General features: G+C 39.3%; 1 protein-coding gene across 1 annotated transcript in view; it reads right to left on the minus strand.

The window, feature by feature from the left end:
- Positions 1-25632, minus strand: part of pcdh15a (protocadherin-related 15a) — a 340713-nt gene that overhangs the window by 290901 nt on the left and 24180 nt on the right. The window contains exon 2 of the mRNA XM_041789646.1: positions 8146-8264. Within this exon, the coding sequence (XP_041645580.1) occupies positions 8146-8236 (91 nt within the window). The 5' untranslated portion in view covers positions 8237-8264. The remainder of the gene's footprint in view (positions 1-8145; positions 8265-25632) is intronic.

Raw genomic sequence — 25632 nt, forward strand, 5'->3', positions numbered from 1 at the left:
GCTTCAGCAGATGAGAAGGGAGAGACTCTGCATATAACAACTGTTGCCCAGGTTCTTCGCCAGTCAAAGCTTTATGGCAGAGTGACAAAGAAGAAGCCACAGTTGAATGAAACTCATTTAATCTCAACCAGAGTTTACCAAAAGGAACGTGAGAAACTCCATGGTCAAGCAGAAAAAGTCTGACAAAACCAAAAATGGTGCTTTTTGGCCATCAAGACACAACGTTTGGCGGACATCAATCACTTCACATCACCAGAAACACACCACCCCCGCTGTGGAGCACAGAAGTGGCAGCATCATGCTGTGGGGCTGCTTCTTAGTAGCCAGACCTAGAAGGTTTGTAAAGGTACAGGGTAAAATTAATACAGCAGGGCATACTGTACAGTGCAAGCTATACAGAAATGATTTAAAGACAACAAGGTGAATGTTCTGGAGTGGCAGACTCAGAGCCCAGACCTCAATCAAATAGGGAATGAGTGGCTGCACTTGAAAAGTTGTACTACTACCGCTTGTACTAGTATTACTGCTAATAACTGCTACAACTGAGTAAACCAGATACTTGGTGGGGTTTTTAATTGTAAATTGGCCACTCCAGGAATGCCATTCACTTGTTTCCTTCTACATTTGAGAGCAACTGCACTAGGACTGAAAGATTTGGGAAAATAATCTAATTGCAATTATTTCTGAAGTTCCTCATCTTATGTTACTTCCAACAGATAACTTGTTGAGCTGATACTGACTTGTATTGCAAATCAGATATGAATTTTTGTATTGAAGGAAGTGGAAATTTTTATATTGTTCACATATTCAATAACAAAAATGTACAAAAGTGAAGAAAGTAAGATTTTTGCAGGCCCTTCTTAAAAAATGTCACTTGAGTGATTGCATGATATGTAATGCACAACATCTCTGCTGCAAAAAAAAAGGTGTAAACTGGTATTTTAGCACAAATTTCGGGTTAAAGAAATATTGCACATTCTGCAATTTGAAAATTGCAGCAGGCTGTATTGCGATTTAATCTAATTTGCGATTAACTGCCCAGCCTTAACCTGTATTCATTGCTCAAAATTAATGAGCAGGACCAAGGGGATAAAGCCCCCTTTGTGGACTAAGTTTGCCCAAAGGTCCAGATGTGAGAGCACCCATAGATCAGAAGTTATTTTTATGTAATCTTTTTCACAGGGGCTAAGTGGTAGCATCTGTCATCTCTCAATGGGAAAGTTGGGTGTTTGCTCCCCAGCTCAAGCAGCCAAAGTGTCAAGACACTACATACTAAATTACCCACAGTGCTACATCAGTGAATAAGTTATTTTTCATCGTTGGATCTGGCATAAATAAGTGTTTTCATTCATCCTTTATTCAGTTCATGGATGTCATTGAGAGCATGCCCTCGCTGACATTGACCATGCAACAGTGCTTGTGTTTCTAAATTGTTACTGAGTCTTTTATCCAGCTCTTTATCTGCAAGTAGCTATGCACGTTACAAATTATTGTTTGCTTCAACTTAGTGCTGTAATCTGTCTCTAAAATGTAATATTTATTGCTGCTGACCTCTTGGCCAGGCCACCCTTGTCAAAGAGATCCCGGTCTCAATGGGTCTTTATCTGGTTAAACAGAGGTCAATAATAACAATAATTTGCAAATAACATCAAGTAGAGTATACTTAAGCAAATAAATGCAGCCTCAAATGACCAATCAATTAAATAAACATTGCAACCAGATAAGAAGGCACCAATATTGCCTTTATTAGACCAGAAAGCCCTAAATAAACAAATTCATTCAACATGGGACAATGATGTTGATTTTTAAGATAAATTAAGCAATTGAGACAAAGAAATCCTGACATTGTCAAGGTCAGCCCTGCTTTCCAGCATCAAGCAAATTCTGATAAATTAGTACTCTTGGATTTATATTTTCCATGGCTAATTAAAGATTTGAAAGATGCTGGCGTCCCTTGTAAATTGCTACATGCATCACTCCACATCTGAAATCTTCGGCTAGCTATTTTCTTTGACAGACAGGCAACAAACAAGTTTGCAGAGCCAAAAGCCAAGGACGCCTCGAGGTGGGCCGAGCAGGGAGATTTATGGGTGAGAAGATGAGGGATGTTGTGTTGAGGGAGGTGAAAATTCCCTGATCAAACCAAGTTCATCCCAGAGGCGACACTGAATAGTGAACAGCATCGGCATTCAGCCTCATCGTTCAAACCAAAGCTCCTCTGAAACAGACGCTCTCAGCCTCTGACTCCTTTTTTGAAAGAACGGCACCGTGGGTCATTCTGCAGGGTCTGATCCAATCAGAGCTTGTTTACACTCTAAGACAGGGTTACAGGAGATGTCAAGACAAGTTTTGATCATATCAGAGCAGAAGCCACAGTACTGATAATCGATATATTATGGCAATGACTGTACATTTATTTAAAAAGCAAAGGGCTGTGGGCGGGGACAGAGTTGATTTCAATGCCTAACGTTTCCAACATTTGCATCATTTAAGATAGAGGGGAAGCCACAGGGATATCTTCAGGCACTCAAAGATATAGTTAAAATGCCTTTTTTAATCAGAGCATTTAAAGTAAAAACTGTGAGTAAAAAATGCCAAGCAGTTTTGACCACACAAGATTTTCTACAGGGCATGCAGGTGTCAAGAGTGAGTACTTTATCTTCAAGAGCACCTGGAGTTTACCACCCAGCATTTGATTTTCATCTTTTTACTGGTTTACATCATTTAGCCATAAATAATAATCTACAAGCAAACATATAGTTTGTATCAGCTCATAGCAACTATTAAAAGTAATAGTGTTTTTCTTTATGAATGCATCACACATAGTACAATAATAAACAGTATGAAGAGTGTAAACAAAGTTAACAGTCGTGTATTAAGTAGAGGCTGAACAGGCAGGCAGAAGCAAACAGCTTATACATGTAAGCCTGTCCTATTTATAGTGATGGTTATGTGCAATAATGAACTTCCCAGGACTACTGTGCTGTTTCTAATGGAGTAGTTTCTGTGCTAGAAATAGTCTACCTGCTATAAATGAGAAAAGGCATGGCGCATAGAAGGAGCTGAAGTATGGTGTATTTGGACACATGGGTTGTATTGTCATATTGTGGGAGAACAATGGTGATTGTTCCTTAACCTGTCTGACAAACTGTAACAAGGTCTGCAATGTAGATCCAGAAATAAAGCCCTATAGAAAACCATTTCACTGTAAGAACACAGTTATCTATGGATCTGATTCTCAGCTGGAGGGTCAGGACACAAAAGTGGGTCAAAGAAATGTTTTCAGCGAGTAGCGAATGTGTGCCTAGGAAATAAAACAATGATTTAAAGTCTTGGATGTATGGAAGCCTGGAGAGGATATACATGATTATGTTATTAAACTTCACTTAGGTGTCATTATATGTCAATTCTGATTGTTTTCTTGAGATCTCCACTTATCTATGTCATTTTCTTTGGATAACAGAACTGATTACTCCATAGTTCATTTCTTGTGGTCTCTAGAAAACAACCCAACTTTACATGCTTGTCACAGGAAACACAGTAAAATAGAATGTGTGCATGCATACATTTTTATACAATTGGAGATGTTGAAATTTTGGGAAATCTGGGTGGTTATTTCTCATTAAGGAGGTCGTAGCGGGTCCTGAGGATAAACCAGCAGACACCCCTGCTGATCTACAGTGCCTATAAAAAAGCACTCACCCCTTGGATGTTTTACCCTTTTACTGATTTTATAAATCAATCACAGCCTATAAAAGAAGTAACTGCATAAACATTCAAGCCCTTCTAGTCAGTACTGAGTAGAGGGATCTTTGTCCGTAATCCCAGCACTGAGTCTTTAGAGCTCAGTTAGACTTTCACATCTGAACACTGCAATTTTACTCCATTCTATTTTGCACAACTGCTCAAGCTCTGTCAGGTTGTACAGGATCCAGCAAGAACAGCCATTTTCAAGTTCAGCCTCCTCCAAAGCTGTAGTTCTCTTGCAGACTGAATAAGATTGTCCTTGAGGATTTTCCTGTAATTCACTGCATTCATTTTACCCTCTACCTTTGCAAGTCTTCTAGGGCAAGCTGCCAAGAGGCATCCCCACAACATGATGCTGCCACCACCATGCTTCACAGTGGGGATAGTGTTTGTGGCGATGTGTGGTGTCTGCCAAGTCAATAAAAATTAGGGGTGTAACGGTATTGGTAATACAGCGTTACCACGGTATCAGAAGCATCTATATACGCTCCTGGACGTTTGACAGGTTCAAATGGTATGTCTTCAGTGCAGAAAGTGTAGTGTTTTTAGCAGCGCAGAGCTGGTGGACGTGGGAAATACAATTCCCGTCAGCCCTTGCGCTCCACCTGCTTGCTTGATTCTACTGTGCGAAAATGGCGGATGCATGGATTAGCAAGGGAGAGACGAGTGACGAAGTTTTGAGACTGCAGAGATTTAAAATGACTTTCAAATCTGCCGTGTGGAAACATTTTGGCTTCCTGATGTCAAGACATGAGAAAGGAGAAAAAGCGTCTGACAAACAAAAGACAGTATGCAGACAGTGCCAGACCGCAGTGACATACATTACTTCATGGGGAATACGAGTAACATGAGGGGCCACTTGATAAATCATCATCCCGATGATCCCATTGCAGAGATCTGACAAGCAAAATGTGGCCAGGAATAAAGACTCTTAAGGAGGTGTTCACAGTCCCACTTGCTCACGACAAGGGCAAGGGCTCAACAGATCACAAGGAGTATAGGTGAATATAGCGCCAAAGGCCCACCGCCATCTAGCGGTGGACAATGAAGGTTTTACAATGTTAGTAAGAACACTGGAGCCAAAGTATAAAATAGGTATTAGAATTAAGAATGTTTGAAAAACTAGGTTTCATGCAATAGGTATGACTTTTAATTAACATGGTCCAACTGGTGCAGTTTTTATTTTATGAAAATAACTTTTTGCTCTCCCATATCTCATACTCAATCCTATTTCCTTCATCCTCTATTTTCAAATAGAGCTTTTAAAATGTTAAATCATCTCTAAGGCTATACACATTTACAACACCTTTTTTGCACGTTATATTTTAAGTGCAACTTGTTTAATAAATGTAGATGTCATTTTTCTACGTCTTCATCTATTGTTCTGAGATTTTTTTTAAATACAGCAAGAAATACTGTACCATGAGATTTTGATACCGTTACATCCCTAATAAAAGGTAAAGAAAAATACAAGGGAGTGAAAACAATGTATACCCTAGCGAACCTGCAGAAATCACCCACTGTAATATCTTCATGTATCTGAGACACATAAATGCCTACTCAGAAAATAAGAGGATGAAATGAAACTAATTTCACTCACTGAACTGTGAACTTACATCTTAAAACCTTGTTAAAATGCATTTTAGTAGTTACCAATTCTGATTTTCTGCATTGCCATTTCTACATCTTGATTGCAATGCCAACTAAGTTAACATTGAGAATTAAAAGATATACATGCCCAAGATCCGACCTCACCATCTATTTCACCACAAGCCAAATGCTAATTTATAAGATAAATATTTTTATTTCATAAATAATGGAAGCTGGCAAAGGAAACTCACTCTACTGAGGAAAACTTCCAGATTAATGCTGCAAGACCCAAAAGACACACTTCATCCAAACTTCCCCAAGGCAATCATCCATCTTCAAAGGCTCAGTCAGTCATCGAGGAAGGAATTTACTAATCTACCAATATGATACCGCACAAATCAATTAAGCAGATCTTTCCAAATGAAATCTAAACTGCAGTGGTATTAAGCACAGAAATATTTTCTGTTTGAGAGCTCATCTTGAAAGACTGAGCAGCAGGAAACAGATGAATGGAAAAGGAAGGAAGCAGATCCCAAAACTGTCCTAAATTATGTGCAATATTGCCACATAAGGGGAGGAATTGAGGCAAGCCTCTGTACATGTGCAGCTTTCTCTCGGTGCTATCTTTAAAGACCTGCCAATCTCGTCCAGCTGAAAATTCACTTTTAACTGGCATCTGCTACAAAGTCAGTGAGATGAGACCATGAAATGCTGAGATTCCCTCTGTAACGTAGGAACTTAGACATGAAACTACAAGGAGAATCCTCTTAGCGCTATCTCTGAACTGTGTAGGAAGAAAGCTGGATTTACACCCTCTCTTAGAATAATGTCTTCAAAAAAACACCATGCTTAAAAGGAAGGATACTTAAAATACTGTGAAGGCAAAGTTATTTGTACTGAAGTACGCATGATGTGGAGGACTCATAAGACAGGAGGGCCTCTATGGTTTTGGTATTTGAATGAAATCAAGCTGTTAGCAAACTCTGATTGAAATCACTGACTTAAACACTATCAATAATTTATATTCGTAAAGGTACTAGAAATTATCATTAAACATCCATAAACACATCATTACTGCATAATTTGCACTTAAATTGATTTTTTGCTTTGTGCTTCTTTAAGACACAGTGGATGATAAACGTACTCTGTATAAAACCATTAAATACAACATAGGCTACCTACAGACAGCTAGTTCACATAAAAAATGATTTTTTTTTTTTTTTAAGAAAGGTGAAGTGTTGGTTCCCCCTCTCTTGTTTTCTAGATATTAATCTTAAAACCAACTGAGAAAAAAAAAAATTAAAGACTAAACAGCTTTGGTATGTGCTTCGGTATGCCATTCCCTAGACATCCTGTTAAAAAGTTCAAATCTGAGCCATCTGACTCACTTTCTCCGCTGCGTTTCTGAGACTTCCCTTCTCCTCTGCGCATCTTTGCAGCTGTAGTGCCTCATCTCAGCGAAGCATCTGATTGGCCGAGTAGCATCATGTGTAGCTATGGCTAAGAGAAGCTGTGCAGGTCAAGATAGATCACGAATGTAAAAAGCTGCAGGTTGAGAGAGGGGCGGTCATTAGAGTGATATCACAGGTACACTCAGGTACTGCGGCCTGCCTGCTGGTGCCCTCAGGTCTATATTATGCACACTTGTAAAACACACCGCAATCAAACTGACAAAAAAGAGGAGCCCAGACTGAAATTGCCACTGCAACCGAAGTTTCTGATAGCTAATAGCTAGCCCCATTTAACTTGTTGGTGTTGGTGAATTAATCTATGTGGTAGGCTATGTTTGTCACCTTATTGCACGGCACACAGTCTGATATCAAAATAATTAAAGCAGTTGTTGTTTGTCTTCCCATGTGGGGTCTCTCACATTTTAAAAACCACTTCAGATTAAAAATATATATATATTTCAACACGTCAGGCTGAAGCTGCAGCTGAACCTATGACATTTGTTGTCCATGGCCTTCCATGTCACTAGCATTGTCTCTTAAAATGTCATGCAAGTAAGTAAACTGATAAAGCATGTCCTTGATGGCAGTTGGAGTCGAGTGGCTGGAGAGTAATCTACTTGAATTGCTTCTACTATAACACTGGAAGTTTCCCTGTGGTTGCAATGCAGCTAACAATGCTAGTAGCTTAGCTACATTTTAAGTGGTAAAAGCTTAACAGGTGCAAAATACCTCCAAACTGCTTAGCCTTTGTTGGTATGCAGAGGCTGTCTAACCTAGAGCAGCAACATAGTGCACCTACTGTACATGCTGGATGTCAGCACTGTACCATAAGGCTGTGCTGAATAAACTTGTCTCAAAGACTGACACGATGGACCCTCACATTGTCACTGATGTCAGTTTAGCTTTTTGGATCTGGAACTGACTAATATCTGATACCAGGATTAGATCGGACTATCTCTAGTCTCAACTACTTTAGATAAAATTAAGTGAAGCCTTTCTGATGTGTGACTGCCATCACTGGGCTTCATAGCCCCTCTTCAGTAACCAGCTGTTGACATCACTCAGACTATTTCTATATTTGATACAGTCAGTGGTTCTACCTCCATGTCAGGAATGTCAAGTTTGTTACACACTTCAGTGGATTCATTCATCAGTGTGGCATGTTTTTAAGTAGCAGTAATCTCTGATATTTGCCTTGATATCAATGGCTTTTCTGTGATTTACAAAGGTTTTTGCCTCTTACAGTGTAAATAAACATTGCCCTTCCGTGTTACAAGTTTAATCTTAGCAGTGCAGCAACAGTGTCATGAAGACAGCAATGCCTGAGGATGCTGGCCTCAGTTCTTGCAGCTCTTACCTTCTGTGTCCTGGCCCCAGCTGTGGTTTAGCAAAGAGAGGATTGCCATTCCTGTCCCCAGCCATCTGACGAGCCACCACCCCCGTCGCATCTTCTGTCAAGCCTTATTGCCTGCCCACCTGGACAAAAAAGGAGAAACAAGAGAGGATTTGTCATTCAGCGACCCCTCCAGCCCCTCGCTTGGACAGATGCAACCAAAACACACAAACATCTACCCACAACAAGATCAGGATATCCAGAGGTAGGTATCTCTGCCATATCAGTGCTGCGATGCAGCTGTGCTTCCAAAAACAAATTCCACCAGATAATCTGGATCGATCTGAAAGCAATCAGCTACTTCTGGATTAGTCCAAAATCGACTTTCAATTTCTAAAATGCAGCAGTACTTTAATTTACCACACAAGGAGATTTAAATGGATTTACAATCATGGTTTAATTTACATTGGCTCCTGGCTGAGCACTGTATCAAAAACTCATGGGTACTGGTGTGTAAAGTTCTAATATGCTTGAACTGCATTAAAGTGATGCATTTCCTAGGATTTCCTCTGAGGATTCAGAGCAAACAGTACACATTTTTCTGGGACTTTTTTTCAGGTCCTTAATGAATGTTTGGTGTAGAACCATGAAACCAAGACAACTACACTCCGCACCTGTTTCCTAATCACTCTTGTCATGTTACTCCCTTCATTCATGCATCTAAATAGTAAACAAGTGTTGTGACATTGGATACACAGCAAACTTATTAATCAGCTAATGCATACATTTGCTGTCATGCCTGACTGGGCCCCTCATAAGCACTTAGCGAGAACAGAACAATTAATTTTATTTGGAAAAATGACTAAACATGCCTTAATGTACTCAGAATAATGGATGAAGCTGTCGAGTTCTTGCTTAGAAGCTGCTCTGAAAGTTGAAGGTATTTTCTTTCAAGGCTTATCTTAAAAAAATGAATCTGTTTTAATATTGTGTTGATTATAATATAGAATGATTTTTTTGCCTGTCTTTGTTGAAAAATATTTAAGATAAAAACTTGAGAAATAATCACATCTTAAATCACAATGACAAACTGGAAAAAGGGATCACATTTAGATGATTTGCCAAGTCTTTCAACACGAGCACATATTGAGAGAAGTTGAAATACTTGGCCAACAAAAAAGTGACAGAAATGGCTGGCAAAAATGGACAGAAAATGGTGAAAAGCAGTTAAAAAGTAACAAAATTAGTTTTAAATAGAAATAAAGGTCAACAAACAGAAATATTAAGCAGTAAAGGAGAAGAATACAATGTGTCAAAAGGAACAAAATGGGATAAAAGCTTCCTAATGGTTAAGAACGACAAATAGGGGGCAAGATGGCGAAATGTTTTTTTTTTTTTTTTTTTTTTGTAAAAAGTCAAATTTTCCAAGAAAAGAAGAAAATAAACAACTTGTATTTCTTGCTAAGAAAATAAACCATTGTTAGACTTGTATAAAAAGTAGATAGTAACTTTGCTACTAGTACTTCTCCTTCTCTTGGTTTTACTTCAGGCTACATGCCTTGCAACACCTGGCTACCTATCACTGGGGAAAATGGGGTGAAAATTGTGATGAAACAGGGTTAAAAAAAGAAAAAAAAAGTGGCACAAATAAGTAATTTAACCATCAAAACCTAATTAACAGCTTGACATGCTTTGCAGCTCCACACTTGCATTGTGGACATCAAAGAAACCCTACTGAAACCCACTCTCCTGGTTTTCAGGGGCCCAGCCAATTCTGTGGGCAGGCCTGTCAAGGAGTAAAGTTTTAGGTCCGCACAGCCTTTATACATCGGTATCGGCTAAAATGAATCTGAAGTATCAGCAATATGTCTGGTATCTATCGGGTATCTGCAAGAATCAAATGGTGTGCATTCGTGGTGTACTACACGTGTGAACACAGATGTCCTAGTTTATCCCCCTGACTTCACCTGCTACCATCCCCAAAATTTTTGCCCTAGGTCAGGGTGAGACCATGTGTGAACATGGATGAATAGAGAGAAAAATTCCCTACAAGTAAGCTAGGGGAAATAATGATTTTTTTAAATAATACGACCAGTGTGATCTTTGTATACAAAATAAATCTGATCAGTAATGTTTTCTGCCAACCATTATGTTCTTTTTCAATATTTTTTTTCCCAGACTATGAACAGTATTGATGTTAAGGCAATATGTTTCATTAATGTGTTGACTGTCACTTAATTCAGCATCTTGGATCTCCTTAGTATCTTTTTTGTATCGTCTCTTGCCTCCTGTGACCCCCCTCCCCTCAGAAAGAACAAATTCAACTGTTTAGGTCATATGTCAACTCAGGAATATTGGGAATATTGGGGGGGGGGGGGCTGTCCTGAAATACTCTTTAAATTTCCAGAGAAGCAACAGCTTTGATGAGGCAATGGCATTTGACAACTTGCAAACATTTGATGACTTGGGAAAGGGACTTTGCAGTGAACATAAGGCTGGCATGTCTGCAGGGGGTAAATATTTCATACAAGCTAGAGGGGAAATTGATTTCAGGTGGAACTTAATGGCACACAATTTCACCAACAGATAAACAAGACAGTCTTGTTTATGGTTACAGTGCTGTATCAGTGCAATCACAGGCCATCAGCACCAGAGAATCAGCCTGAGCAAACTGCAGCCGGGTCTGTATATTATGCTGTTGAGTGAGCCACAATGACTGACAGCATTTACAGTAAATACTCTTATTCAGGCTCTTGTGGAAGGAGTACCAGTGAGTGCAGATTGTATGTGCAGCCTTGTGCAGAGCATCCACAAATCCACAGCACTCAATCTCCAGTCTGAGGGAAAGGAAGGCGATGTGTCAGTACGAGGAACTAAGGGTGTCTTTTTGGCGTCTATCTGTCTAAGCTATTTGATGTCACACTCCCTCACGAGGCTTATTCTCAGTCTGGGCGATAAGCTGCAAAAAATCAGCTTTCATAGCATATGCTAAAGGGACTTGAGGGGACTCTCCAGCATCAACACTATTATATCAAAGCATGTTTGCCAAAATAAGAATCTTTAACCCACACTCATAGCTTTATTTCTTTTACAAAGGCTATATCTGTGTCTCTTTAAAGCCTGGACGTGTTTATTTTTTTTTTTTGTTTGTTTTTTTTCCTGAGACAGCTCAGAAAGTTCGACCTGCCTAAGGAGCTGCTCTGAAGGTCCATCACCGTCTGGCTTGGATCTGCCACTAAACAGACTGACTGCAACGGATAATCAGCTCTGCAGAGAGGCCTTCCTTCTATCCAGGACTTATACCGGTCCAGGGTCAGGCACACCCCAGACACAGACTGTTTAAACACCCTCACTGTAGTAGGAGTTACAGGGCACAGCGCACCAAAACAAACCTGACGCAGGAAAAGTTTCTTCCCCCAGGGTTTCACTCTCATGAACACTTAAGAGCCACAGTGTCAGAAAATATAACTATCATCCACAAGCACCTTAGCCTTGGTTAATGTTAAAATATCCTGCACTGTCTCTACATCTACTTTAATGGTACTTAAAAACTGTAAGAAAACTCACTGTGGTAGAATGCCTCACCTTATATCCACAGTAGACCAATTCATGTAAATTAATTTATCTACCTGATGTAAATATGGCTGTATACTTTTGATCGTGTCTACTCAGCATCCCTGCACCCTTTGCAACCAGGGCTGCCCACCACTTGGCTGGGACCCTTAATAACCTAGAGAATGGGTTCCCCCCCACAGTTGTTATATATTAGTGTTATCAATGCATGTGGATTAGAAGCATTGGTGGTAGAGTCCTGGCTAACAGTTAGCTCTTTTTGGAGCTGAAAGTGTATCAAACTATTACTAGGTGCTGGTATTAATCATTCATTTGTGCTACTTTTTAACCCCTTTTCAACATGTTTCTGCTCAGTTTTGCTACTATTAGGCCATTTTTTTTCTCTTTGTTGCCCTTTACCCCCTTTTTACCCCATTTTTAACCCACTGTTGCCACTGTTCTGCAATTACTTGCCACTTTTAACCACTTCTTGTTTCTTGTTTCTTTTTGCCACTTCAGGCTAATTTTTACTGCCTTTGCCCTTTTTGCCTCTTTTCTGCCTTTTTGTTCTCACTTTATGCTAATTTTTGCAATTTTGTTCTTTTTTTCTTTTTAATTTTTTTTTCCTTGCAACTTTTAACATATTTTTGACTTCTTGTTTGACACTCTTTTAACTGCACATCCATTCTGCTTTATTCACTCTATTATGCTACAGTTTTGGCCACTTCTAAGCCATTCTTGCTTTTTGGCCCTTTTTCCACTTTTTTACAACCTTAACCCATTTCTGTCATTGTTTTCTCTTTAGGCCTATTTTTGCTGTTTTTCGCCTTATTATGCCACCATATTGACGCTTTATACCAATTTCTTCCACTTTTTGCCAGTTTTTACATTTTCTCTACTTCACTGCAACTTATATATTCCTTTTTTACCATGTCGCTTTTACACATTTGTCTCATTTTTGCTGCTTTTCACCCTTTTTCACACCCAATTTTGCTTTATTTATTTATTTATTTTGCCATTTTTGCACTTTTTTTTTGCCAATTTGTTCTTCACGGTCTAATACCATGGTTTTGATGCTTTGTGCCCATTTTTGCCACTTTGTTTCACCACTTTTATTACAGTATGTTCCTGTGTCTAAGCATTTTTGTTGTTTTTCACCCTTACCACACCCCACTTTTACACTCTATGCTAATTGTTGCCAGTTTTTGCCACTGCTTTGGTACTTCATGCCCATTTAAACCACTTCTTTTCCACTTCGATCCCTTATATGCTACTATACCCATTTTTTCCATTTCATTGTGCCTTTTCTATCCATTTTTGTCTGATTTTCATACTTTTTTGCCACTTTTTGCCAGTTTTAACCCATTTTAACCACTTTCTGCCTATTCTTTGCCCTTACACAATCACGTAATTATTTTCCATTAAAGTTTGAAGTCTGACATTACTATCCTACTCCTTTATTTCACTGTGCCCACTCCACATGTTAACATCTCCAATGAAAAGGTCATTCGGTTTTAAGAAAAGGGGTTTACATTTTGACAAAGGCTATATTGTAATACAGCATAAATACATTAAATTAACTAATATTGCTCTGATAAGAGCAATTATCATTCAGGTTAAAATGAAATACAGAGTTTAACTTTAAAGTCAGCCATGCTGACCTCCACAGGCCCCCAGTTTGGCTGGACTCTCTCTTTTATCCCCCTTATGGGCAGCCTTACTTGCAACCATAACATTAATGCACAGGAACTTACTATACCAGGTAAAATGCCTAAAAGGAGCTTGTAAATAATTCAAATACAAATGTAATACTTTCTTTTATAGTTTTTATCTATTTTCACATGAAATGTTTCACTCCTGTACATTTGGAGCAAAGCTGCTTGTTGCACAGCATACTTTGCCAATAAAGGTGACTGTGATTTGATTAAGTCTTCTTCACGAGAATTTCCAGTATTTACCTCCTTCTGACTATGCAAACACCCAACAACTCCCAAACAAAAGACATCTTGCACAAGGCCTCTGAAGACAGCGATAGACAGCTGTGTTCCCTACTCATACAGCACAACAACAGGAGCGATTTCACGCTGGTTACCTATTCTCTCACTGCTGTCTCATCTCTCAAAGCTTCCCAGTGGTGTTCCCTTTTGAAGGAGATTTGATTTCCCACATTAGTACATCTATCGTTCTTAAGAGGAGGCTGAGTAAGATTGCTTTGATCCCTTCCCTATGAGAAAACGAAGGACCTGAACAGGCAGCCACCCTGAAGAGATGATGCTATTTCCTACCCCGCTGTATAGCTCCCTCCAAATCTCTCTTTTCTTCGGTTGACATGGGAACGCTGGATCTCATTTACATAGGCTAACAACGATGTTCCTTCAAACTTAATGAACAATGAAGCTGAAGAGTTTCCTTACCAAGTCCTCTGAGGAAAAATGGATCAAATATTCTCATTTCAAAGTCGTCATCTCATAGTGACCTATGAGTCACAGCATGAACAGATATCTGTATTTTTAACTCTATAATCATCACTTCAGTTTAGATTTGCTGTACCACACCGCATCTAATATTCCCTCAGCATAAACACAACTGTCTTCAAGGTAAGTCATTCTGCCACATACACATACTCACCTTTTATACAGCCTCTCTACCCTCATTTCTCTTTGGTTAAACTGGAGAAATAATTAAATTTTTGATATAGAGAGTGGTCAAGAAATAGACGACAGTGTTACGGATAGGCTGGGGAGAAGTGAATGAAGCAATCACAGTTATGGATTACAGCGAGAGCGAAGATGCAGTTCTTTATCCCCTAAGTGCAGGAGCTTTGCACTCCCTGGAACGGAAAAAAAAAGAAACAGCTTGTCTCTATCCTTCTTCCTCTGTCAGTGTTCCTTCGATCGCCTCTCATCTGGCATCGAGTTTTATTTCCACCCCTTCCTGTTCATGCGCTTTGGTGTTGACGGACTGTCAGAGATGTCTCGATAACAGAAATCACAACATTGTATTAACCTTTAAGGCCAAACATGTCACCAGCTGCAAGCAAGTTGGTAGTATAAATAATGTACAGCTTCAAGCAAGAAGAAAATGGATAAATATAACTGCTCTCAATGGAATAAAAAAGTCACAGTCACGCAAGGGAAACTCAGGAGAACTTAGGATGTGACTTAAGAGGCAAACTGACCAAGAAAGAAACAAATTAACTGCAAACTGGCAAAGATGTGTCCACCTTTGCGTAAAGATGAGTTGAATTTTTGACAAAAATAAAACATTTTCATACCACATTGGCAATCTCTGTTAACGTAATGATTGATTGATTGTCTCAAATCTTGAAAAAAGCGACAGATCTTATAATACCACCAATACACCAATACACTCACCAACCATTTTATTAGGTATACTTTTTCAACTGTTCATTTATGCAAATATCTAACCAGCCAATCACATGGCAGCACCTGTGTATTTAGGGATTAAGGGATGTAGACATCCAGTGGCAGACTTAGTGATTTGGGGCATGGGGCCCTCCACATCTATTATTCTCCGCTTTTTTTTTTTTAAGAATTTTTTTTGGGCCTTTTCATGCCTTTATTTGATAGAGGAAGGACAGTGGATATATTCGGAAACAGGGAAGAGAGTGGGGAGAGACATGCGGTAAAGGGCCACAGGCCGGATTCGAACCCGGGCTGCCCGCGTACATAGGTAGCGCCTTAAACCACTTGACCATCTGCGCTCCCTCTCTGTTTTTTTTTTAAGATGTATTTTGTGGCATTTTTATGTCTTTATTGGCAGAGGAGTACAGTGGACAGAACTGGAAACAGCTGGGGAGAGGCATGTGGGAAAGTGCCACAGGCTGGATTTGAACCCAGGCTGACCGCATACATGGGGTGCGCCTTAAACCACTAGGCCACCTATGCCCCATTCTAATCCTTATTCATGTCCAAGCGATGTCTGAACAAAAACAACAACGCATATTAGCAGAGAACAATATGAAAACACTGTTCAAAGTGACCCCGGTACAAAAATGCACTCTATTGTCCATTCACGTAAAAGATCTATCATTTGTTGTCATAAAATGCTTTAGTTTTCCAGGAGGATCTCTGAGAGGCTACAAGGTGATGATGGACCTCTGTCCTCCTCTATTTTGGTGAGACACTCATTATTCACAAGGCTGCCAATAAGTGGGGGATAAACAGGAAATGCTTTCTAGGGCCCAGCCGAATGGGGGGCCCATGGCGGTGAGGAAAATTATGTTCTATTGAATAGTTACGCTGTGATATCCATGTTTTATTTTTAAACTGAAAACAAGTAACTGAATTTTAAACTTAAAACAAAAAGTAAGGAAATTTGTGTATGGTACAGTATTTCTTTGTTGTAACAATGCTTCTTGGTACTAAATCGTATACCGTTGGAAAGCCTGTTTATTCCCCTTTTAAATGATGCCACATTTGTAAGGAGCATGCATTTGTGGGATGAGCAGCAGAGCTGAGTATGTGGGTTGTGCCCATGAAAAATGTGCCAGATCTTCTCTGCCAATGCCAAACAGCTGATTCTGCTGAGTCTTGTTGAGTGTTTGGTGGATTGGATGATTGAAGTTTGAAGAATCAAGACATATTAACAATTTAACAATTTATTCATTTAACAAACAGGAGCCTCAGTAAAGTGTGGAAGAACCATACACAGCCACAACAGCCTGGCCCCTCCTCCTCATGCTGGTCACCAGCCTGGACACACACTGCTGTAGGATGGCATCCCATTCTTTAACCAGCATTTGTCGCAAGTCAGCCAACGTGGTTGTGTTGGTCACTCTGGCATGAACAGCACACCCAAGCTGATCCCACAAGTGTTCAATGGGGTTATGGTCAGGACTGCTGGAAGACCATTCCATCCTCTCCACTCCCAAATTCTGGAGGTGGTCTCTGATAAACCCCGCTCTGTGGGGGCGAGTGTTGTCATCTTGGAGGATAGTGTTCTTGCTGACAGGGTGAGAAAACAGTATTCTTGGGGTATTGTTTTCTAGGGATGCCCAATGTCTCTGACATTCCCCATTATATGGAACTTGGCCTTCAGTTTGGAGATGGTACTAAGGTTCACTCCAAACAATGCCGCAACTTGGTTTTGCAGAACACCAGCTGGAAGTCGCCCAACCGACGGGCCCTATCCAGATCAGTCAAACGTGGCTTACCAATTCTTGAAGCAGACGAAGACAGAAGAAGACATCTACTGACCACTATAGCAGGGCCCATGCTCACAGGTGATTGGCAGCACCTGGGGGTACCAGAAGCTCAAAACAAGAGTCAATAGCAACAGCAAAATAAGCTGTTTAGCATTGGCAGAGAAGATTTGGCACATTTTTCATGGGCGCAACCCACATACTCAGCTCTGCTACTCATCCCACAAATGCATGCTCCTTACAAATGTGGCATCATTTAAAAGGGTAATAAACAGGCTTTCCAACGGTATAAGATTTATTACCAAGAAGCATTGTTACAACAAAGAAATAATGTACCAAACACAAACTGTCTTACTTTTTGTTTTAAGTTTATTTGGTTATGCTGTACTAGTAGTACAGTATAGCCTTTTTCCAAATGTAAACCTCTTTCCTCAAAAAGAATTGCCGTTTTCAGTAACGTTAACAATGTGGTTGGGCTGAATTGAAATAAACCATTTGAAAAATAATGTCGGACTTTGAAGCTAAGCCATAATGTAAACAATTTACAAGATGCCAGAAAATAAAGCACAAGAAACTGAGATATCTTTAATGGAAAGATAACTTAAGTGGCAAAAAGGGTTAAAGGTGGTGGAAATGGGAAGAAAAGCAGTTAATAAATAGGAAAAATTGTTTCTAAAAGTAAAAATAGGTTAGTAAAAATTGGTTTAAATATTAAAAAAAAAAAACTGGTGAAAGACCGAAAAGGCTAAATTGTGCGGAAAAAGTAGTGAAAAGAGGTTCAGAATAAGCACAAATAGATATTTTCAACACAATAACCCAGCAAAAGCTTGATACACTTTTGAGCTCAAAATTAGGTAACTTCTAGAAAGGATGCCCTCACCATTGCTACTGATCTGGCATATGTCATCAATAAATCACAACTGAGACAGGCCCATTTTCTGAGTGTTTAACGGCCCCAACAAATTCTGAAGACAGGCCTGGTTATTCATGAATTACAGTAACTATTATCTACAACTGCAAGACTAATTAAAATAGAGTAAAAATATGAGCTTAAAATTAAGTTTATTAGATGCTCATGGGGGCTCCAGTAGTTCAGGGGGCCCCACGAGTAGTTCAGGGGAAATTGCCTACCCTTTGCAAAGTTCACCTCTGTAGACATGGTCGGTCAAGATAACCTGCTTAAATTCAAAATGGGGAAAAAAGTTGATTTTAAGAGAATTTGAGTGTACCATGTTTGTTGGTGCCAGAGGGCCTGGTCTGAGTACCTCACAAACTGCTGATCTACTGGGATTTTCATACACAGCCATCTCTAGAGTTTGCTACGAGTGGTTGAAAAATGAGAAAAAAAAGTCCAGTATAAGGCAGTTATTTGTGCCAAAATGCCTTATGTTTCATTGACAAGACTAGTCCAAGATGAGAGAAAACAAACAATAACTCAACGACAGCTTGGAAGTATGCAGAACATCTCTGAATGCACAAAACCTTGAACCAAATGGGCTACAGCAATGGAAGACCACACCAAGTTACAATACTGTCAGCTAAGAACAGGAGACCGAAGCTAAGATTCACAAAGGCTCAACAAAACTTGACAATAGAGGACTGGAACAATGCACGTCTGAAAAATCTCAATTTTTGCAGCAACATTTGAGTGGTTTTGTCAGAATGTGGCATAAACAACTTGAAAGCCTGCCAGTCCACCAACAACAATGGCACATTCAAAATCACTTACATCCCCCATGTTTTCCATTCTGATGCTTGGTTCGAAATTCAGCAGATCACATGCGTTGGTTACTGCAATTACATAGCTGATCAAATATATGTGTAAATGAAAATATGAACAGCTATACATAATAAAGTGGTCAGTGAGAGGATATTATAATTCCAAGCTTAAACTCTGATTACCCTGCACCTGCATGTAAAGCAAGACTGTGAGTTAGAATTATAAGAAGAAGAGATGTTTTTTACAGTTGTTGTGGCCATTATTAGCTGCTAATATCACACAGTAGGAGGTTGCCAACTGAACAGCAGAGCACACTCATTCAGAGGGTTTTATCTACATGGTCATATCAGTATTGATATTGTTGAAAAACAAAAGTTAAAACAAATTTCATGAGGAATGTTGAAAATGTAGCCGCCATTATTCTTTGGTGAATTCTGAGGTTTTCAGAATTTTGAATATCAAATATTTCAGGGATAAAAAAAGTGAAAGAGACTAAATCTTCGACAAGACAAAGTCTTTTTCATACCAAATCATATGTTGGGAGATCATGGTGTTTCTGGAGTTTTTGGCATCTGATAAAGATGCGGAATTTATGTTCATGTCTTTTGAAAATAGAGGGCAAAGGATGTGACACTGTCTGAATTGCACAAATATATTGGCAACATTTTGATACCTTAATATTGCCCAAAAAATTGAATCAACTTTATGGTGTGTGAGAGTGGTCTGACTGCGGATGGTATTTTAATGGCCACTCTCACAGAGCGTCCATCTGAGACACCGTATATCTCAGAAAGGAAGTACAGTGCCATAATATGCCGGTACAATGTCACTCTAGTTTTTTGGTTTGTTTTTGTAATTCAGCTTTATTCAAGAACAAAAGCTGGCAGTTACATTAATAAAATAACCACATTGCAAACATTAAAGACTAAGAAAGATTTCATTATCAAAACAGAGACAAAAATCTGAGGTCTAATCCTGGATTGAATTACACATAGATCTCTCATAGAGGTAGTTACACAAAAAGAAAGAAAACAGCTAATAGAGTGATGTAAGCTTTACTGGCTGTGTTGGAATGTTTTCATGGAGGACAAGCTTTCTTCCTGTGAAATGAACACATAAACTACCGGATGGTGCTTTGGGCTACCTTTATTGTAGATCTAAATAGCTGACTGCAATCCTAGTTTGTGTGCTACTTTGAATCTATGAAGACATGGTAGTTAAATATCACCCATTAGGTGGTTTTAGAATAAAAGGGATTGATGTCCATGATACCCATGGACTGAAATTCTATCCCTGTATCGATACCTCCGTAGCTAAAATGTTACGTTCAAGTGTATGCTGAATGAAATTGTAATGCTGCCTTTTCTCCCATTGGTTTTCCATTCTTTTCCCTAGAGAAAACACAAATCTACTCCAACAATATGGCTAAAATTTGCAGACGCACAAAAGGTGAATGTGAGACTACTCAAGCAGCTCAGTAATGACACCTTCCTGTTGCTTCCCAGCTGCTAAGTTGAGGAGTGGAAGCTGTTTCTCTGTAAAAACTGACAGTAGAGGAGTTTTGAGTGGGTCAGTTAAATATTAAACAGCACAGTCAACCACTGTAGCAGAACCCAGAAAAGCTGAGATTCACTGACATAATCTGAGTGATGTAGCACTCCAACAATCTCTTATCTCGACTGTTCCATATTTCATACTTCTACAGTCCAAATACTACTGCTGGGCGATGTGGGTCAAATCACTTTGGCTGTGCTTACAAGAACATTCAGATATACAGGGTGGGATTATAAGGCTTAAAATATACGAATAATCAAACTGATGTATACTAATGATGAAAAACTCTTCATATTCAGTGCTGTGAGTAAGTACTTCTTTCTGGTGTCTTATTTTGTCACTTAAATGTTTCAGGTTACCAAACAAATTTTAATGTTAGACAAATATAGCCAGGATAAATGCAAAATGCAGTTCAGTCAGGACAACTTTGTAAAGAAATACATGATTTGTGGTTTCTAAATTATCTTTATTTGCAGATATTTATTTGCTGTCATTGCTATCATTTATATTTGGCAGCATGGCTGTCCTGGGATCCCCCTGCCTTTCCACAAGCCTATATGGAAGACAGCACACGCTCTTCCTGTGCCTAAAACGAATGCCAAAGGCAGAAGCAGCAATAAACTCAGAGCAGAGCAGGCATCAGTGACAACAGAAGGACACTGATTAAGTCAGAGAAAGCCTAGAGGAGGAGCTGGGGTGGAGGAGGATTGCGAAAAACAGCTTGCAGAGGGAGCAGCAAACCACAGCCAGGCTAGAGCAGTTTAAATATGGCAGCATGAGTGCAATTAGCCAATAGCATAGTTAGAGCAAATCAGCTGATCATCAGCTGATGAAGTCTTGATCTCATGACTCCATGGCTTATCTGAACTAATGATATATGCTTGATGTTTTAAATAATGATTAAGATGTTGTTCTCGGTTCATTTGGGACCTCCTGGATGAGTCATCCATGCATTTTTTGAGTAATTTAAGTTGGCCAGCCTGTCCTGGGAATGTTCAACACTGTTCCAAGTTTTCTATATTTGTGGATAATGGCTACCACCATGGTTTGGAGTCTTAGAAATAGTTTTGTAACCCTTTCTAGACTAACAGATGTCAATGACTTTGTTTTCCATCTGTTTTTGATTTTCTTTGAAACAGGGCATGATGTGTTGCTTTAAAGATCTTTTAGCCTACTTCACTTTCTCAGGCAGGTTCTATTTAAGTGATTTCTTGATTCAGTGGGTCTGGCAGATTTCGGGCCTAGGTGCGACTAAAGAAACTGGACTCAGCTTTTCAAAAGAAGAGGTAAATCACAGTTAATTGTAAAATATACAATAAAAACAGCCTTGTGTGATATGATGTAAAGCCCAGATTCTGCGCTGTCACTCTGGCTGTTCTCCTATTTAAGGGGCCTTGCTGACTGGATTGCCCTTTAGACAATTCTGACATAAACTTTATACTACCCCACTTTGACAAACTGAACTCTCTCTTCACGGTGGTAAATCTATGGTTGTGGGATTTTATTCATTAAATTTCGTATTTCAATGTCTTATTTTTGCTCAACAATGCTCTTACTGATCTGCTTTTAATTGTTAAAGCACCTTGAGTTGCTCTGAGTTTAAGTGGTGCTCTAAAAATTCTGTTCTTGTCTTACCTTGCCTTTTCATTTTTATTACACCCATCACCAATGTGTGCAGAACTGCTGCCCTTTAAAAGTCTTTAAGATTTTAACTGTATGCCTGGTAAACTAAACTAAGTAACAGACACGGATGGCAGTGCTATGTTGGCATCATGATAGCTTGAATACATTGTTAATACAGGTAAGATGATTAACTTCATGATGATTAAAATCCCTCCTGAGTTGAAACTTTAGCAGCAAAGTGTGTCGTAGTCTACCTCCAGCAAACAGCCATTTATCTAGCAATATGACGTCCTCATCAATCTCATATCAGCCTTCTCCCCTTGGTGCAGGTAATGAAAATTGCAAACTCATCACCCTAACAAAAGCACATGGATTAAATCTCAAAAAGCTCCTCCCTGTTGCAATTTACACTACCACCTGTCATGTAGTTTATCAAGAGACTTAATGAAAAACAATGCATGAATTCAGCACAGTAATAAACCAGGAGATGCAAGCAGCACACAGATTCATAAATTTACTATCAGCTATAATGTCATGCCGCTCGAACAAACTGCGACACTATACTTATTTGTTTAATTACCATGTTTACAACCTTGTTATCTGCTAATTTGAATCATAATGGCAGCAGATTGTCCTGTAGCATTCATATTTAAATACCTGCAAGCAGCAGTCTTTGCCCTTTTATGTGAACAGTAACTTATAAGACACAATGAAGGATGAATAGATTGTGCTTAACATGGATTATTCAGAGCAATTACAACACGCTTTGATAGACCCAAGCATGAGAATCTTAACTGAACAAAACAAAAGTGTTCAATCATTAAAAGAATGAGGTTTTACTGGTTTAGGTGTGTATTATCTATACAGTTTCAACATTTGGTTCCATCTGGGTGCCCTCTTCACTCAGCCAGTCCTGCAGCTCAGGTGAAGTGGAAACTAGATTCCCCTTGTATCTGTGGAGGTGAATGTGGGCATGTTTCAATGGTCATGACTCCTGCAGGAGACATGCAGGCTCCAGTTACACAGCAAAAAATGACTATTAATATCAGCCTGCTAAGTAATATCTTATGTAAAAGTATGTCTACAGTCGGCACGCTTGTCAACCTTCTTGGCGGTCCCATGAGACACTACACCAACTTCAAACCATTGTCCATCCATGTGGCACTTCTCACATTTTTCTCCCATTACTGAATGCATTCATTAAAGTAAAACAGACAGCTCAGGGGAGCATGTTTCATATATCCACAGTCACACAGCTGCACAACTTGTTCAGACTCTCGGCTGTCGGGAATGACTGAGCTGGCAGAGAAAAGATGTTCTTGTTTCCAGATGTCCCTGAAACAAAAAAGTCCCGCTCCAACAGAAGGTGTGAAAGTTTCTGTGTAATTTGCATGGATTAGAGATGTGTTTTAGTGACATACAATGTGGTAAATACTCTGATCAACATGTGAGTCCCAGTGTTCTCTTGCTAAGATGTTCTAACATTTGTTTTGAGCTGTAGAATAGCTATGTTGTTAAAATAACACCACACACAGAGGCCATTCTGCATAATCTTGCCTTTTCTTCAATAAGCAAGGACTTGGGGATACAGTATCTTGCAGAATTTTAAGTAATGTTTGGTCCAAAAATTGAGGCTGAAATCAGGCATACAGTGCTTAACAAATTTATTAGACCACCTGTCATATTTGTCTCAAAGACCATCCAGCATCATGAAGTGCTTTAATGCGGACTCTTTCATTTTCAGTGAGCTCTCCACGTTTTACCATTTTGAACAGGAATGAGGGATTTCAAACTGAATTCACCCACATTTGAGCCGGCTCACTGGGCTTCTCTGAGAAGTCAGAAATGAATCAAGCTTAACATTCAACCACTAAAACTCATTTTTCTGTTCAGGAATGCAAGTAAATAACTATCATTTGACATATTAATCAAGAAATAATAATGTGCTTTACTATTTTTTCAGATTTTTGGAAATCGGTAAATTTGAAAATTCATGGAAAACAATAAAAATTATAGTTTAGCATTAAAAATATCATTTGGGTTAAAGAGCTTCTACATATTGGTGTATTAACCATTGCAGAAACATAAAAATGATTTTGGTAATTACCAATGCTGTTAATTTAGGGCAGCTGTGGCATAAACCTTACTTTAGTTAGGGTTAGGGTGGTCTAATAAATTTGTTAAGCACTGTAGATATAGCAAGTAAGCTGCCTGAGGTCACCTTTGGGCAGTAAGGAGCATTGGCATAACCCTGGTTGTGCTCTGGTTATCTGCCTGTCCCTGGACCCGCTGATAAATCCTTAGCATCTTAAATTCCTAAAACCTACAGTCATGGACAACAGAATTTTTCCAGAAAATACATCATTTCTCCCAGCTATTGTTGCAATTGCAAATGTTTTTGGTATACACATGTTATGTGCATTGGAACAACACAAAAAAGCAAAAGAAAAAAAAACAAAATTGACATAATTTTACACAAAACAAAAAATGGGCTGGAAAAAATTGTTGGCACCCTCAACTTATTATTTGGTTGCACACCCTTGGGAAAAAATAACTGAAACCAATCACTTTCTATAACTATCAACAAGTTTCTTATGCTTCTCAACTGGAATTTTGGACCACTCCTCTTTTGCAAACTGCTCCAGGTGTCTCAGATTTGAAGGGTGCTTCTTGCAACAGCAGTTTTGAGATCTCTCCATAGGTGTTCAACAGGATTTAGATCCGGACTTATTGCTGGCCACTTCAGAACTCTCCAGCGCTTTGTCTCCAACCATTTCTTGGTGCTTTCTGAGGTTTGTTTCGGGTCACTGCCCAGCTGGAACACCCATGACCTCTGACACAGACCCAACTTTCTAACACTAGGCCCTACACTGTGGCCCAAAATCTTCTGATAGTCTCCAGATTTCATGATTCCCTGCACAAAGTCAAGGCACCCAGTGCTAGAGACAGCAAAACAACCTCAAAACATCTTTGAACCTCCACCATGTTTGACTGTAGGTACTGTGTTCTTTTCTTTGTAGGCCTCATTCCGTTTTCAGTAAACAGTGGAATGACATGTTTTTCCAAAAAGCTCTATCTTAGTCCCATCTGTCCACAAAATGTTCTCACAGAAGGATTGTGGCTTACTCAGGAACATTTTTGTAAACTCCAGTCTGGCTTTTGTATGTCTGTTTGTCAGCAGTGGGGTTCCCCTCGGTCTCCTGCCATAGCGCTTCATCTCATTCAGATGATGACGTATGGTCTGAGCTGACACCTTTGCACCCTGAGTCTGCAGGTCAGCCTGAATTTGTGTGGAAGTTATCCACCATTCCAACTATCCTGCGTTGCATTCTTTTGTCAATTTTTCTCTTCCATCCACGTCCAGGGAGATTAGCCACAGTTCCATGGGTTATAAACTTTTTGATTTTATTACGCACAGTGGACAAAGGAATTTCAAGATCTCTGGAGATGGTCTTGTAACCTTGAGATTGTTCATATTTTCCACAATTTTGGGTCTTAAGTCCTCAGACAATTCTCTGTTCTTTCTCTTCTCCATGCTTGGTGTGACACACACAGGCTCAAAACACAAAGGTTGAGTCAATTTTTATACATTCTAACTGGCTTCAGGTGTGATTTCTAGATTACCAGCACCTGTTACTGCCACAGGTGAGTTTAAATGAGCATCACATGCTTGAAATAAAATGATTTACCCACAGTTTTAAAAGGGTGCCAATAATTTTGTCTGGCCAATTTTGGCTGTTTGCTTCTGTTTTTCTGTGTTTTCAAATGCGCATAATTAAAATACATGTGTATACCAAAAACATTTGTAATCGCAACAACATCTGGGAGAAATGGTGTATTTTCTGGAAAAATTCCAAGGGTGCCAATACTTTTGTCCATGACTTTATGAACATGACTG

The sequence above is a fragment of the Cheilinus undulatus genome, linkage group 6 (assembly GCF_018320785.1).
Source record: "Cheilinus undulatus linkage group 6, ASM1832078v1, whole genome shotgun sequence".
Lineage (NCBI taxonomy): Eukaryota > Metazoa > Chordata > Actinopteri > Labriformes > Labridae > Cheilinus > Cheilinus undulatus.